The sequence below is a fragment of the Condylura cristata genome, unplaced genomic scaffold (genome assembly GCF_000260355.1).
Source record: "Condylura cristata isolate star-nosed mole 26May11 unplaced genomic scaffold, ConCri1.0 scaffold00005, whole genome shotgun sequence".
NCBI classification, from domain to species: Eukaryota; Metazoa; Chordata; class Mammalia; order Eulipotyphla; family Talpidae; genus Condylura; species Condylura cristata.
The window spans coordinates 9,270,521-9,287,295 of record NW_004567106.1 but is presented as its reverse complement, the minus strand read 5'-3'; the positions used below and the strand labels follow the sequence as shown (position 1 = coordinate 9,287,295).

The following is a 16,775-nucleotide window of genomic DNA, read 5'->3' as shown; positions in this document are numbered from 1 at the left end:
CAGAACAGGCAGATCGACGAAGTACACTGCTGAGGGGAGCAGCGGGCGGGTCAGGAGAGGTCTGCCACGCCATGTGGTCACCTCCGAGGCAGGCGGGAATCGAACTCATGCGGAAGTGGCCTTAGCCTCCCAGTGCTGCGCTTTAACCCGCTGCGCCACCAGGGAGGGCTGGGATGGTGATTTTTATAAACCCCAGTTATACTTTTTATATAAATGTATGTTTGTGTATGAGTAATTATAATTATACTTTCGTTATAAAATAATGAAAGTAATAGAAATATCAATGGGTTAAATATATAGCATTATATTTAACTGAGGATAACTTTGTAATTACTTCTCTATAAATAAATATACCATCAGCTGTACTTAGGGCAGTGAGTATGTTTTTAGCTATGTAGGGCAGTGGGAAAGATGATAGAGAAACATCACAAAGAAGTTCAGAAATTTCAGCATAAAATATTGTAAAGGAGGGCTCTCCGTGACGGTGTAATGTGTTAAAGTGCAGCATTATGAAGCTATACACAGCCACTGCAGTACAAGTTTGATCCCTGACTAGGGAGGTGACCCACATGGAGTGGCAGACCTCTCCTGTTCCACCGGCTGCTCCCTTCAGCAGTGCATTTCTGTCAATCTGCCTGTTCTGCTCCCCACTCTGTCTCTGGTGAATCCTTTCAAACTCCATATCTCTGGCCTTTACCCCAGTTCTTGTATGCATTAATAAATCCTTTTAAAAAAGAGAGATTGGGGGCCCTCCCTGATGGCGCAGCGGGTTAAAGCACTGCACTGAGAAGCTAAAGCCGCTTCCGCATGAGTTCGATGCCGCCTGCCCCGGAGGTGACCACATGGCGCGGCAGACCTCCCCTGACCCACCCGCTTCTCTCCTCAGCAGTGTACTTCGTCTATCTGCCTGTTCTGCTCCCGCCCGCTCTGTCTCTGGTGAAGCCTCTCACGGCCCCTGAGCCTCTGGCCTGTACCCCAGTTCTGTATGTACAAATAAATAAATCTTTAAAGAGAGAGAGAGAGAGAGAGAGAGAGATTGTAAAGGCATCATGGTCATGTCACTTACACAAAATTTTGTTTTCTAAACCTGTTGTTTTGTTCCCGTTAGAATAAGAGATTAGTGCAGTGCCAGTTCTTGCATGTAGATGAACATATGAAGCCCTAAGTCAGAAAAACAAGAACTGGGGGGAGAAATAGTTTTTAAAAATGACACACTTAATCAAATATAATACCCACTAGAATATAAGTATGTTTCTATGTAAGTTTTTCCTTCACATGTATCTCTTATACAATCTGGTTGAAACTTAAAAGAAATTAGAGTTAACTTCTTTGCATGTGATGTCAGGCTATTAGGCCATCAGAAGAGTATGGAGGTAGCTCTCCTGGCGTAGCTCCTGGATACTGAAGTGTCTTCCCTCCACTGTGAGTTCTGGTGTAACCTGGGTCCTGCTGTATGGACCGAGTTCCACAGACAAGAACAACTCCCCAGGGCAAGGATAGCTGGGTTGCTACTGACGATCCCCTTGTTATTCAATACCCAAAGAGGGACAACTGGAGTAGTCACTCAAAAATGGCACCCTGTAACTCATTTCCCAATAATTAATATTCCAGATTATGAAATTTGTTTTCAAAATTGTTTCAAAATAGGAAGTCAGGAGTTACATCAAGTCATTCTCAAAATTTGTGCACACCAGTCATGTTAACTTGACCCCTACTTTGCTCCAGCAATATAAATGCAGGTGCTCTAAAACTAAAAAAAGTAGAAACCATTTTAAAAGTATTACTGAATATTATACAAATGCAAACATACAATATTTTATATTTTCACAACTGTTATTATGTTGAGATAGGGGCCCTGTGAAAGTTTGGTATGATATATTTGGCCCAAGGATATTATTGAAGAATTTAGAATATCAGGCCCTCCCAGGTGGTACAATGGGTTAAAGCACAGCACTGTGAAACTAGCCACAGCCATGTTAGCAAAGGTTCCATTCCTGGCCAGGAAGGTGACGCAATGGTGCAGCAGACCTCTGCAGTCTTGCTCGCTGCTCCCCTAAGCAGTGTGCTTCTTCAGTTTGCCTGTTCTGCTCCCCACTCTGTCTCTGGTGAATCCTCTCGCTACCCCTGCACTTCTGGTCTGTACCGCAGTTCTGTATGCACAAATAAATAAATCTTTGGAAAAAAAAAAAGAAGAGAATTTATGATAGTATATGGAGGTGACAGCTTGTTGATATTTCCATTTAACAGAAGAATTTCTAGATTTGGGAAGCAAATGCCTTTGAGAAAAGTATTTCTCTTTCTCTGGAATCTCTAGGTAGAATTATAATCAAATAAAGTGGGAAAAAATACAAAGGTGGAAAGCTCCCCTCACGGCATTCCCTAAACTAGATAAAACCACACAGTGATTTCACTTGGGTGTAGAGACCAAATAGCTGTAAGAAGAATGGATGGGAGAGGGGAATTCCTGATGTGTCACATCATTTCTAGAATTTTAAGTCTTATTAAAATTGCTATACTCACTAAAACAAAAGAAAAATTCTGGAGTCTGTCTTCCAGGTCTTTAGGATACCTAGGGATAGAAAGGGGTGGTTAAAGTGCTGAAAGAGGACCCTGCCTAGAAGAAGGTATTTCATCAAACCTGAGTTGGGTGTACTTGTGGAAAGGGGTGAGGCCCTCACCAGGAGGTCAGCTTCTCAGTGAGAGCTAACAGATGAAAGCAGAAAAGTGCTGAGATTATAACACTGAGGGATCCAGAAGTACTGAGATTCTAACACTGAAATTAGAAAGAGGGCTCTTCCCAGTAACACCAGAATAAGAATTATGTTAATTTTGGAATTGTGTGTTATGCATATTATGAAACTGGGTTATCCAGAAGGACTACAGGAGAAACTATATTTATTATTTTTCCTAAAGCTTTCTCTTTATTCTTATAACTAGATCCTTGACATTTGAGTAAGTTCCGTCCTAACAGTACAGGAAAGAGATTGCCCCAGGTTTCAGTCTGGGGTTCAAGTCAAATGAAGTTCATGAGAAGAGCAAGTTCTTTGACTGACAGACACTGCTAACTTAAAAAGTTGCTGTTTTCAGCTACTCTAAGAAAATATGTTATTCATTCAACAAATTTTTGTTAAGAAGCTACTGTTAGTATAAGTAGTAAACAAAACATAAAAATCCTTATCCTCATGAAGCATACAGAATAATGACTGAGACAGACAGAAAATAAACAAGAGAAGTACATGAAAATAAATGTACTAAGTTCTGAGTAGACTTAAAGGGAAGAAGGGCAGGAAAAGATGGCAGAAGGGATAAAGGTTTCAGAGGGTTAGCAAAACGAGAGAAAGCGACATTTGATAAAAGACCAGAAAGAGGAGTGGGGGTGACTTCTACAGATTGCCCAAGAGGAAGCAAGTGTAGTACCAGAAGCAAAAATAGAAGCAGAAGCAGGTACCACCAGCAAGGAGCAAGAGGGAGTCTGGGGGAGTTTTAGAGAGGAAATAAAAGTATGGCGTTTATCACAATGTAACGAGGTGCCTATCATGTGAGGTCATGCAGCTTATATAAGGAATGAGGCTTTCACTGAGTCAAATGAAAAACTACTGGAGGGATTGAACAGATGTTGGTATGGTATTTAAACGTGAACAGGCTCACTGTGCTTGTGATAATGAGGAGACCCCAAGGGGGACTCTTGCCCCAAGAGAGAATTCTTTTTTTTTTTTTTTAAGATTTATTTATTTATGGATACAGAGCTGGGTACAGTTCGGAGGTGCAGGGGCAATGAGAGGCTTCACCAGAGACAGAGAGGGGAGCAGAACAGGCAGATCGACGAGATGCACTGCTGAGGGGAGCAGCGGGCGGGTCAGGAGAGGTCTGCCACGGGGCAAGCGGGGATCAAACTCATGCGGAAGTGGCTTTAGCTTCTTAGTGCAGAGCTTTAACCTGCTGCACCACCAGGGAAAGGGAGGGCCCCCAAGAGAGAGTTCTTAGTGAGGTATTTGAATCAGTTTGCTGTGGTAGAGGAGGTAGCTAGTGGTCACATGCTGAGTGTGTTTTTTGTCTTGTGTAGTATTTGCTCCGTGTTGAATGCAGAATATGGGGAAGAGGAAGTGTGCTGCAATGTATTTTAGATGCTTATTTATTTTATTAAAAGTATTTAAATGTTAGTGGCCCTCCCTGGTGGCGCAGCATGTTAAAGCACAGCACTGAGAATCTAAAGCCACTTCTGCATGAGTTCGATCCCCGCCTGCCCCGAGGGGACCACATGGCGTGGCAGACCTCTCCTGACCCGCCCGCTGCTCCCCTCAGCAGTGTACTTCGTCAGTCAGCCTGTTCTGCTCCTCACTCTGTCTGTGGTGGCTCCTCCCACCCTCCGATCTCTGGCCTGTACCCCATTCTGTATGAATAAATAAATAAATCTTTTAAAAAAATAGTATTTAAATGTTAGAAGTGGTGCCATTTTGGTAAAGGATGTTCTATTCACTATTCATCAAATCTTTTATACTTGAAAATGTTTATAGTAGAGAGTTAAGGAAGAAATCTATGCCATAAATATCTCCTAAGTACAATTAAGTATGTATTAACTTGCTATTATGTCTTTTTATATATGTAATAGGTTCTCAGCAAATATATCCTCAGGCAAAAGTAGAAAAGAATCAGGTCTCTTCTGCCTCTGCATCTCCTTCCTGGTAGCTGTTTGCTGGGATCTTACTCTTACAAATTTTCAATAAAGGACAATTCATATAACAGCTCAAGATCAAAGAACTTCATGAAAACTTATTTCAAGTTGCTGATATAAAAGTTGGAAATTCTTAGAAAACCCCTGAAAGATACCTGAATCAACATTCTGTAAAATTCACCTTTAAAAGTTAATTGTAAAACTTTAAAAATTAATATAAGATATAATTATTTCTAACAGAATTTTTTTTAAAGTACAATATCTCAGTGCTTTCACAAACATATAACTAGTTTTACTTGTATTGACTCCAGACAGTATCATGCAGAGTGTTGTTTTTGTTTGTTTGTTTGTTTGCTTTAGAGGTGGAAAACTCTAGGGACAAGGCAAGAAGACCTAACTGGAACATAGATCAGATCAGAAATTCAAACATAACACTATCCTTGGGCAGGTATGCCTCACTTTGTCCAATATAATTTAAGATGATATCAAATTTACTTCTGGTTTACATTATAAAGTGATGTTGATAGGAATTTCACATTTTTTTTCATGTAAAGATTCACAGAACTATAAGAGGTTTCTTTGTACATGCAGATGACAAGAAAATCATTAGTCATTTCAAAGGATAAGTCTCAATGAAGAATAATTTAGAAGTTTAATGAATCACTGTCATTACTAATTTTACAGCACAAACACATTTATTTACTAACCAGAGGGATGAAAGAGTTTAATGAATCTGGTTCAACAGCTGCACCCATTTTTCACTGCCATTCTCAGTCCTAGTTCCTTCATGTATTTATCAAAGCCATTGCTGGTCACCAAGTGCCACCTTCTACCCAGCTGCTGAATGATGGCAATGTGGGTGTGGGAGGGCATGCAGAGAGTGCCTTCATCACTTCTAACTATAATTCCTTCCGAAGGTGCTAGATGGCTATTGGCTAATGAACAGGGAAGTACAAGTATTGCATTGACCAACATCTGATTAAATATTGTGTTTCACTTATTAGGTTTCACTTATTATTAGGATAGGTTTCTTTCTAAATAGTAATCAAAACAATGTCTTAATTTTTATTTCATCTGGGCTCTTGAAACCTTGGAAATATCATTTTAAGAAGTGTTATCAGACTGAGAAATTTACCTGCATACATGATGCTGAGAATGTTGTTGGTTGTAGATTAAGTTAGCCAGTTCGGATTTTTTACCTTTCAGTTGATTGTTTAAGATGCCGTGATTAGAGACACAGCTTGAGTACTCTGCTTCACCACTTTTTTAGAAAAGTACTGTTGGTTACTAAGGAAAGACATTTTGTCAAAATTTAAATGTTAACTAACTGTGCATCTGATTTTATAGGTAATAGAATGTTTGCTTCATGGCTTCACTTAATTATGTAACTTGGGTAAAATTATTTTATTTGAGTCACTTTACTAAAAGTGAATCTTCCCTCCTGCTCCTTACTTAGAAAGGTATAACATTCAGGGATACTTCAAGTGTACACAGAAATGAATAGGCTAATTAGGTTTAAGTTCCCAAAAAAGCATTCCATAAGCCCGTTGCTATTTTATATTGTAACTTTTCATTTCTTATTAAGTTCCCAAGCCCTTGATACATACTTTCAAGGGTGATATTTTTAAATAAAATTAAATTAATCCTAAGGTTGCTTTACAAAAAAAGAAATGTATTTTAGCATATACCTCGGGAAATGAAATCATATTTCTTTGTAGGTGAGTTCCACACAACATGAGAGGAGAGCATAGGCCAGGACTGCGAGAGCGTTCTTTCTGGGAGATGTGGATACTAGTGGGCAGCTGAGACTAGTGGGCAGCTGAGACTCAGCCTCCTGCACATGGAGGTTAGGCAAGTTGCTGGCTTGCTCTTAGATTGAGAGCCCTCAAAATTGTTCTCAGTTAAGAAGTTTTTCTAGTTCAAATAATAACTCAGGTCAATAAGCCTTTTTTATGACTTAACCGCAGGCATAAGAGGCATCCCCAGTAAATTATTCTTAGACAGTAATTATGAAAGGGAACCTGTTTTAAACAGCTCTTCCCAGCTACAGGGAAACATGTATTTCCTCCTCTTTGAAAGGAACCATTTTCCCAATTTTTTAAGATTTCTTAATTCATGAAAAGAACAGAGACCGTCTCTGAGGTAGAAATTCATGAGAACTCATACCAGATAGCCAAACTCTCTAAATGCAAGGAACTTCTTCCCACCAGTTTTTTAAACTGCAACTTAGAAATTCATTATTAAATTTATAAAAAGAAGCTCTCACCATCCCTCCCTGGTGGCGCAATGGGTTAGCACACAGAACAGCAAGATGGCCACAGCCTCTTCAGTACAAGTTCAATCCCCAACCCAGGGGTTGACCCACATGGCCTCTCCTGACCCGCCCACTGTTCCCCTCAGCAATGTACTTTGTTGATCTGCCTGTCCTGTTCCCCACTCTGTCTCTGGTGAAGACTCACACTGCCGCTGCACCTCTGGCTTATACCCCAGTTCTGTATGCATAAATAAAAATAAAATAAAAGAAGCTTTCACCATTCTTCCAGTGGACTATGCAGGTAGAGACCTGGGATTCTGACAAAGCAAGAATTCTTACCTTTATAGCCAGCTATTATCAAGATTTATCAACTACAGCAGTTCCAGTGGCAAACATTAATCCATTTGGTGGGATATCCTGCCAAATATACTAGAATATTTAGGAGGAAAAGTCTCCCTTTGTCTTTCTAGGTTCTTACTGTTGGAAAATAATTAAACTGACAAAAGACATATTAACAGAAGGGGAAAACTGGTTTAATTTCATGGGACTACAGATGCTATGTGAATATGGGATCTAGGAAAAAATGAGCAGTATAACCTGTTACATATTTATTTCACCCTAACTGGCAGCTACTTATTATTTCATAATTCACTTGGAAAACAAGGGCATTCATTGGGATTCTAAAATAATTAAAATAGACATCAAGAGTCTCAGACTCACACATATATATTCTTTATAAGGGAGTATATATAAAATTGATTCTGTGTTTTCAATGATAAAGTATAATACTTATTCTATTGCTTTCTCCAAAGAAGAAAGTGTCAATGTAAGATGACTGAGCAAGAAAATCTACCTGAAATGACCAAAGACTGGACCAAAGAGCATGTAAAACAATGGGTAACCAAAGACCTTCAGATTGATGAGAAATATGGGCACATTCTGCTCAGTGAAGAAGTGACAGGACTAGTCTTGCAAGAATTAACTGAGAAAGATCTTATGGACATGGGCCTACCACGTGGACCAGCACTTCTGATAAGACGCAGATATAATAGATTGAATACTCCCCCTGAAGGTAGTAATCAGGATTCAGGAAGATTAGATCAGACCAAATCCTCCAAAAAAGAACACAACAAAAAGCCACAACAGGTAACAAAGGAAAAAGAAAAATCCAATAGTGTTTATGATCCCAGAATGATAAGTACAGAAGAAGAATTGACTCCCATGGGGAAAAGTACCTTAAGTGAAGTAATGTCTGCTGAAGACAAAAAGAATATAAAGTTAAAAACTGAGCAGTGTACTTGTATGCCATATCCTTTTGATCAGTTCCATGACAGCATACGTTACATAGAACATTATATTCTACAACCTGAAACAGGACCGCTCAATCTCATAGACCCCATACATGAGTTCAAAGCCCTCACAAATACAGAAACAGCCTCAGATGAGGATATTAAGATGAAATTTAGCAATGAAGTCTTCCGATTTGCGTCAGCTTGCATGAATTCACGCACCAATGGCACCATTCATTTTGGAGTCAAGGACAAACCTCATGGAGAAATTGTTGGTGTGAAAGTCACCCGTAAGGATGCTTTCATTGACCACTTCAATTTAATGATCAAACATTATTTTGAAGAAAGTGAAATCAAAGAAGCCAAAAAGTGCATTCGTGAGCCAAGGTTTGTGGAAGTTCTACTACAGAACAATACATCATCTGACAGATTTGTCATTGAAGTCGATATTATTCCAAAAGATTCTGTATGTAAAGATAAGTATTTCTACATTAAGATGCAAATTTTAAAAAATGAAACATGGAAACAAAGCCAGGATACTTCACTGTTTGTGAGAGAGGGGGCTAGTTCTAAGGACATCCTGGCCAATGTTAAGCAACAAGATATCAGTTTCAAAGCATTTCATCAAAATTTAAAGTCAGTCATAGCATTGAGAAAAGAAGCTGAAGAAGAATATAAGATGAAAGAAAAGAAGAGTGAATATGAAGGACAAAAGCTGATTAAACTTCTCATAGGAAACCGAGATTCATTGGATAACTCCTACTACAACTGGTACATTCTTGTAACAAATAAATGCCATCCAAACCAGACAAAGAACTTAGATTTTCTAAAGGAAATTGAATGGCTTGCTGTTTTGGACTTTGATCCTGAATCTGTGAGTAGGGGCGTAGTCAAAGCTTATAAAAAAAGCAGAGTAGCAAACCTTCACTTTCCAAACCAGTATGAAGAAAAAACTACCATGATGGAGAAAATTTCTAGTCTGAATCTTTACTACCAGCCCAGTTGGATCTTCTGCAATGGCAGATCAGACTTGAAAGATGAAACATATAAGCCCCTAGAACCACATTTATGGCAGAGAGAAAGAGCTTCTGAAGTCAGGAATCTGATTTTATTTCTCACCAATGAAAATATAATCACCAGAGGGAAACTGTTGGTAGTGTTTCTATTACTCTCTTCAGTGGAAAGCCCAGGAGATCCACTCATTGAAACTTTCTGTGCTTTCTACCAAAACCTCAAAGGAATGGAAAATATATTGTGTATCTGTGAAAACCCGCAGACTTATCAACGATGGAAAGATCTACTACAGACAAGACTAACAAGGTCAGATGAATTAACAAACCACAGTATTTCCACTTTAAATTTAGAATTAATAAATAGTACAATCCTTAAACTGAAATCAGTGACTCGGTCATCAAGAAGATTTTTGCCCTCCCGTGGATCTTCTTCAGTTATCCTAGAGAAAAAGGAAGAGGATATTTTGACTGCATTGGAAATCCTCTGTGAAAATGAATGTAGGGACACAGACATAGAGAAAGATGAATCTAAATTCCAAGAATTTAGGAAATCAAAAGAAGAACACTTTTACCGAGGTGGTAGAGTATCCTGGTGGAACTTCTATTTTTCTTCTGAAAACTATTCTTCACCTTTTGTGAAAAGGGACAGGTATGACAACCTTAAATGTCTTATACAGGAGAGGGCAAAGTCTCCTCAACCAGTATTTGCAAAAATTATCAATCTTTATCATCATCCGGGCTGTGGAGGTACCACACTGGCTATGAATGTTCTTTGGGATCTTAAGAAAAAATTCAGATGTGCTGTGTTAAAAAACAAAGAAATTGACTTTAAGGAAATTGGAGAACAAGTGATCAAGTTGATTACCTATAAGGCAAGCAGCCATCAGGACTACAAGCCTGTACTTCTCCTTGTGGATGATTTAGAAGAGCAGGAAAATGTTTACATTCTACAAAATACCATCCATTCTGCTATAGCAGAGAAGGAAATGCGATATGAAAAAACACTGGTAATTATCTTAAACTGCATGAGATCCCAGAATCCTGATGAAAGTGCAAAATTAGCAGACAGTATAGCATTGAAATACCAACTTTCTCCCAAGGAACAAAGAGCTTTTGGAGCCAAACTAGAGGAAATTGAAAAGCAACACCAGAACTTTGAGAACTTTTATTCTTTTATGATCATGAAAAGCAATTTTGATGAAACATATATAGAAAATGTAGTGGGGAATATCCTGAAAGGACAGGATTTTGACAGCAAGGAAGCACAACTCATTTCTTTCCTGGTTCTACTCAACTCTTATGTTACTGATTCTACAATTTCAGTTTCACAGTGTGAAAAATTTTTGGGAATCTCCCAAATTAAGACACACTGGAAACCTGAAAGCCTGGAAGACAAGATGGGGACTTATTCTACTCTACTAATAAACACAGAAGCTGCAGAATATGGGAGATACACAGCTGTGCGCATCATCCATCCTCTCATTGCTAATTGCTGCCTAGAAGAACTGGGGAAAAGCTACCACTTGAATAAGAGTACAATTGCACTGAATATGTTACACGAGAACTTATTCTATGATTGTGGAATAGGAAAAGACAAATTTCAACATGATGTGCAAACTCTCCTGCTTACCAGACAACGCAGGGAGCTTGGAAATGAGATAGACACTTTGTTTTCCCCTTTAATTGAAGCTTTAGAGAATGAAGATGTTGAAAAAGTCTTGACTGCGGGAAGTAAACGATTCCCACAAAATGCATTTATCTGTCAAGCCTTAGCAAGACATTTCTACATTAAAGAAAAGAACTTTAACATTGCTCTGGATTGGGCAAAAGAAGCCAGACAGAGAGCACCTAAAAATTCCTACATCACAGATACACTTGGTCAAGTCTACAAAAGTGAAATCAAGTGGTGGTTGGATAAAAACAAAAACTGTACAGATATTACCATTAGTGATTTAACACACCTCCTAGAAGCTGCTGAAAAGGCCTCAAGAGCTTTCAAAACATCACAAGAGCAAACTGATAAGAAAGTCTCTGAAACAGACACCTGGTCATCACAGAAGTCTCAGAGAAAATATGACACCTATAATACAGCTGGGTTCTTGGGTGAAATAGAAGTTGGTCTTTACACTATTCAGATTCTTCAACTTACTCCTTATTTCAATGAAGAGAGTGAATTATCTAAGAAACTGATGTCAGAATTTTTATCAGGAAAGGGAAATATTTCTTCAAGTGGAAAATGTGAATATTACTTGACTCTTAGCAAGTTTACAAGCTACTTACAAAATTTACAATCAGATTTGAAAAGGTGCTTTGATTTTTTTGCTGATTATATGGTTTTTTTGAAAACGAGGAATGCCCAAAAGGAGACAGCAGAAATATTATTAAGCAAGAAAATCAGTCGTTGTTTCCAGAAATACAGAGAACTTTTCTGTCATTCAGATGTGGATCCATTACAAAGCAAAGAGCGTCATTTACTCCAAGAGGAGAACTGTAGAAAAACTCTAGAAGCTTTGAGAGCGGATAGATTTTCTGGACTCCTTGAATATCTTAACCCAAATCAGAAAGATGCTGCAACCGCTATGGAAAGTATAGTGAATAAATACAACTTCCTTTTGCAACAAAACCCAAACAAACAGCTTACAAGAGAGAAGCAGAATTTCATTTTGGCCAATATTATTCTCAATTGTCTAAAACCTACCTCCAAGGCCATTCAACCACTAAGCACATTAAAGAAACAGCTCCGAGAAGTGTTACAATCTACAGAAATAAATAGTCTTCATCCAGACCCTTATTTCTTAGCTTGCCTTCTGTTCTGGCCAGCGAATCAAGAGCTAGATCAAGATTCCAAGCTGATGGAAAAGTATGTTTCCTCCTTAAAGAGATCCTTCAAGAGACAGTACAAGAACATGTGCAGGTCCAAGCAAGCCAGCACACTTTTCTACCTGGGGAATAAGAGGGGTCTCAACAGTCTTGTTCACAAGGCTAAAATTGAGCAGTACTTCAGTGAAGTATCGAATACCAATTCCTTCTGGCAGAGTGGAAAGGTATGGAAAGAAAAAAATGTCAAAGACCTCCTACACCGTCTGATTGGTCAGGCTGAAGGCAAGCTGATCTCTATAGAATATGGAACAAGGGAAAAAATTAAAATACCAGTGATATCTGTTTATTCTGGTCCACTCAGAAGTGGCAGAAACATACAAAGAGTGTCTTTCTACTTAGGGTTTTCCATTGAAGGTCCTCTGGCATATGATATAGAAGTAATTGAAGAAGATACATAACTCAACTATGTTTATCCCTATCTATGATTGTATTCCCTCTCTCTGTTTCCATGGCATCTTGATGATATTACTAAGCTTAGCACTAATCACAAATATTGTTTTTGTTACCCTCTCCAAATGAATTAAAAGACTTTTTGGTGTATGAAATTGGCCTATGTACAGAGCTTGGAACATGGGAGAGTCAAAACTGTTTGATGTTTTTAATATGCATTTTCAGATTAACATGCTTAATTAAGAAGTTTCAATTGATATTATGTAATTATAATTGGTTATAGATCAATAAAATCTGTTTTAGTTCTGTACTGTTATGAATTTTCAGAATGATGAGTTAATTTTTCATCAAGAAAGTAGAAATTTAAATAAGATGAATATGGAAGAGAAAGCCTCTTTTTGTCTTATTTAATTCAAACCCAAAGATCTACAACAGTGTCACTTACTTCATCTTGCTATTGATGAAACTCTGTGTGCAAGGTAAATATATTATTCCTATCCTTCTTAATTAAACATGTTAATACACACACACACACACAAACATAGCACACTCAATTCTTTACATATCTAGCTGTTCTCTAAACTCTTTGTGTAAGAAAGGGGAATAAAACAGAAAATAGTCAAAAGTTTGAACTTCATTCTTTTGCACCCATTTACAAATGAATCCTTTTCTTTGATTATTTTTGCCTCCCCTGAGTAAATCTAATCTTCACCTGTTCTTAAAATCTCATTTCCCCAGACTCTTTTTACTTTTCAACCTATACCAGATACATGCTATTCTGTCAAACATTCCTTAACTTTCATCCAGCATTTTCTACAACACACCTGTGATTTGTGCATTACATTACAACTCAGTTCAGTCATTGCTACCAGGAAGTCTACCCTGACTGCTGTAACCCCTGCCTGGTTAAATGCCTTCTTTATGGCAATATGTGATCTCAACTTTCTACAGCCAGAAGTGACACCCCAGCAGTTTGTTCCTAGATTTGCATCAGCCAAAATAACTTCAATCTGCATTCTAAAACTTGACTTTTAAGAGGCATCATTGCTTATACAGTGAAACACTCGCTAATGTAGATTAAGTCAAATATTTAACAAATATATGTTTATCTACTTATTATCTCTCTACTGGCCATAATGCACAATTGGAAGTATTGTATCTAATGCTTATAGGACCCACAGCCAGTTCCTGAATGGAGTCAACTCTTCAAAGTGATTAATGTATCCAAAAGATTGAAGATGCATATCGGGTATAAAGAGCCATAAGCACATTCAACTTGTTGTTAGAAAAGTGGAAATTAGCTTTAAAATTCATCCTGGGAGCCTCACTGGTGATATAGGGCATACGTCTCAGTGCTATCATTCTAGTGCAGCTGTGGCCTGGGTTTGACCCCAGTCATGAGCTGACCTACATATGGTTCAGCCAATCTCTCCTGTATCATGTGCTGCTCCCCTCAGCAGCATATTTCAGTGACTCCACCTGTTCTGCTCCCCACTCTGTCTCTGGTGAATCCTCTCACCCTCTGCACTTCTAGCCTCTGCCCTAGTCCTTCTATGCATAAATTAATGAATGAATAAATATATTTTTACATGAGCTCTGGCATACAATGTAAGGTTCATGCAGAAAGAAAATTAGTTACACCTACAGGGTTAATAGGAAACAGCCATGTGATTTGCTATTTAAAAGTATCAACTCTATGCAAAGGAGAAAGCTCTATCTAATAGACACACACACTAACCTTATGTGACCCTCATGATGTCACTTTGACTTGTTCTTTCAACCAACTGCATTAAATTTCTAACTTGCCACTCATTATGTATAAAGCAATTCATTTTGCTTGCTTATTTTGGTTGTTTTGAATAATGTTCATTACAGACATTACAAAAACATCTGTAATATATTGGGTGCCACATCTGACCACCGATAAAATAATGAGGATATTCCAGACAATTCTAACACTGGGTTAGTATCAATTAAACTAAGACACATGTGACTCAGATTTTGTAGGGTAAAGTTGTAATGTCTGACAACCTCAGTCTTTTGATACTAATATGCTGAGTATCACTACTTTTTATTCATAAACCTGCCATGTGAGATGACATCAGTTCCTAATCTCATTTTGATTTATCTAGCAACATGACACAAAAATTACCATGCCTTAAAGAATATTGTTCCTGTGGGCCCTCCCTGGTGGCGCGGCAGGTTAAAGCACAGCGCTAAGAAATTAAAGCCACTTCCGCATGAGTTCTATCCCTGCCTGCCCCAGAGGTGATCCATATGGTGTGGCAGACTTCTCCTGACCCGCCCACTGTTCCCCTCAGCAGTGTACATCGATGGTCGACCTGTTTCTGCTCCCCACTCTGTCTCTGGTGAATTCACCGCCCCTGCACCTCTGGCCTATACCCAAGTTCTGTACGCACAAATAAATAAATCTTAAAAAAAAAAAAAAAAAGAATATTGTTCCTGGTACAAATGGACAAAGTCTATATAATTGTATTGTTTTATTACGATTTACTTATTTATGCATATAAGAAGTGGGGTACAGACCAGAGGTGTGTGGGGTGGGGGAGAGAATTCACCAGAGAGGAGCAGAACAGGAGGATCTACTGAAATACACTGCTGGGAGGAGCAGCAGGCAAGACAGAGGAGATCTGCTGTGTCATGTGGGTCAGCTCCCTGGCCAGGGATTGAACTCATGCTATAGACTCTGCAGAGAGCTTCATAGTGCTGCACTTTAACCTGTTGCCCTGTTACAGGTAGCCCAGAGTGGACTGAGCCGCTTATCTGTGGGGCCTCACCCGCACACTCACAATTCAGTTATATTGCAGATACACACAAAAGGGTCAATAAAAGGTTTATTTACAAAAGGGGAAAGGAATAGGAAACAACCCAGGGAAAGAGAGTGGGATACAAAGTAACTGGAATACCTTAGGGCTAGGCTGACTGAACACACCGAGTCAGGAGAGCTGCTTCCCAAGCAAGAGATCAAGAGATGCAATTGTGCCCTATTTATCCCCCAAATGTCCCAGAATTCCTGCTAGCTCCACCCTCGGGTCCTCTCAGTTCTCTCCCTGGTACTGCTGGGAGTTTTAGTTTCCAATCACTGGAGTAGGGGGTAAGGTCCAGAAAGCTGGAGTAGAGGATGGAGTCTATAAGACTCTGCAGAGTTCCTTTAGGACATCCTTCCCCTTAACAATTGCACCATGAGGGAATACTCCATCTATATAGTTTTAAAGTTAAAACATACATCTTGAACCAGGATTGCATGTCAAGGTATTTACCTAAGAGAAATGAAGACTTGTACAAAAGTAGTCATAGCAATTTTACTGCATAACTGACAAAGACTGAAATAATCCAGATGTTTATTTAAAATAAGTGAACAAAAAAGTTGTGGTATATTGACAAAACAGAATACAATAGCAAAAACAAGAAAAAACAAACTAACTGACCCATGCAACGCTAAATAAAGAACCAATCTCAATGACATCATCCTGAATAAAAAAAGTCAGTCACAGAAGAGCACGCATATGCTTTCACGTATATAGAAATTTGGACCTGGTAACATTATTTATTCTACAGTGAAAACAGAACAAAAGAGTGGTTACCTTTGGAGGGTGTTAGGAGTGACTAGGAAGATACAAGGAATGTCTGACAAGACAGAAATGTTCTTTATCTAGATTGGTATGTGGGTTATTCCAGCCTGTCAAACCTCAAACGCTTATGGGTAATATATACATACTCTTCTCTTACCTCAAGGGAGATAAAACAAGCAGAATGAAAGGAAAGAGAACAAATAGCAAATTGTTAATAGCTTTGAATCTGAGTGATGGATACAAGGAGGGTCATTATGCTATTCAGATTATTTTGCTTATATATGAAATCTTCCCCACCCTCCAAAACATAAAGTTCAAAACTTATGCTGTAATATCCATTTAACAATGTGAGAAAATAGAGGTTACATTTTGCTAAACAGAACAACAAAATATTATATAGACTATGCTTCTGTTGTTGGCAATCTGTATCCTACCCAACAAAGTCTGGGAAATTATATATCAATGTTAGTAATTGTGAGAGGAGGATATCCAGATGTATTTTCTATTTTTACGGGTTGTTTCTGGCTTTTTATTTTTTTAAAGACATTTATTTATGCATACAGAACTAGGGTACAGGCCAGAAGTGCAGGGGCAGTGAGACAGAGTGGTGAGCAGAACAGGCAGACTGAGGAAGTGCACTGCTGAGGGGAGCAGCTCAGGGGAGGTCTGCCGTGCCAAGTGGAT

General features: G+C 38.6%; 1 protein-coding gene across 1 annotated transcript; it reads left to right on the top strand.

Moving 5' to 3' along the window:
- The first annotated feature begins 7,757 nt into the window (after nucleotides 1–7,757).
- SAMD9L (sterile alpha motif domain containing 9-like) lies at nucleotides 7,758–11,849 on the top strand. Its single transcript, XM_012720809.1, is given in 2 exon segments — nucleotides 7,758–11,505; nucleotides 11,508–11,849. Coding segments are annotated over 2 exon segments (3,783 nt in total). The 3' UTR covers nucleotides 11,543–11,849.
- Nucleotides 11,850–16,775: the final 4,926 nt, after the last annotated feature.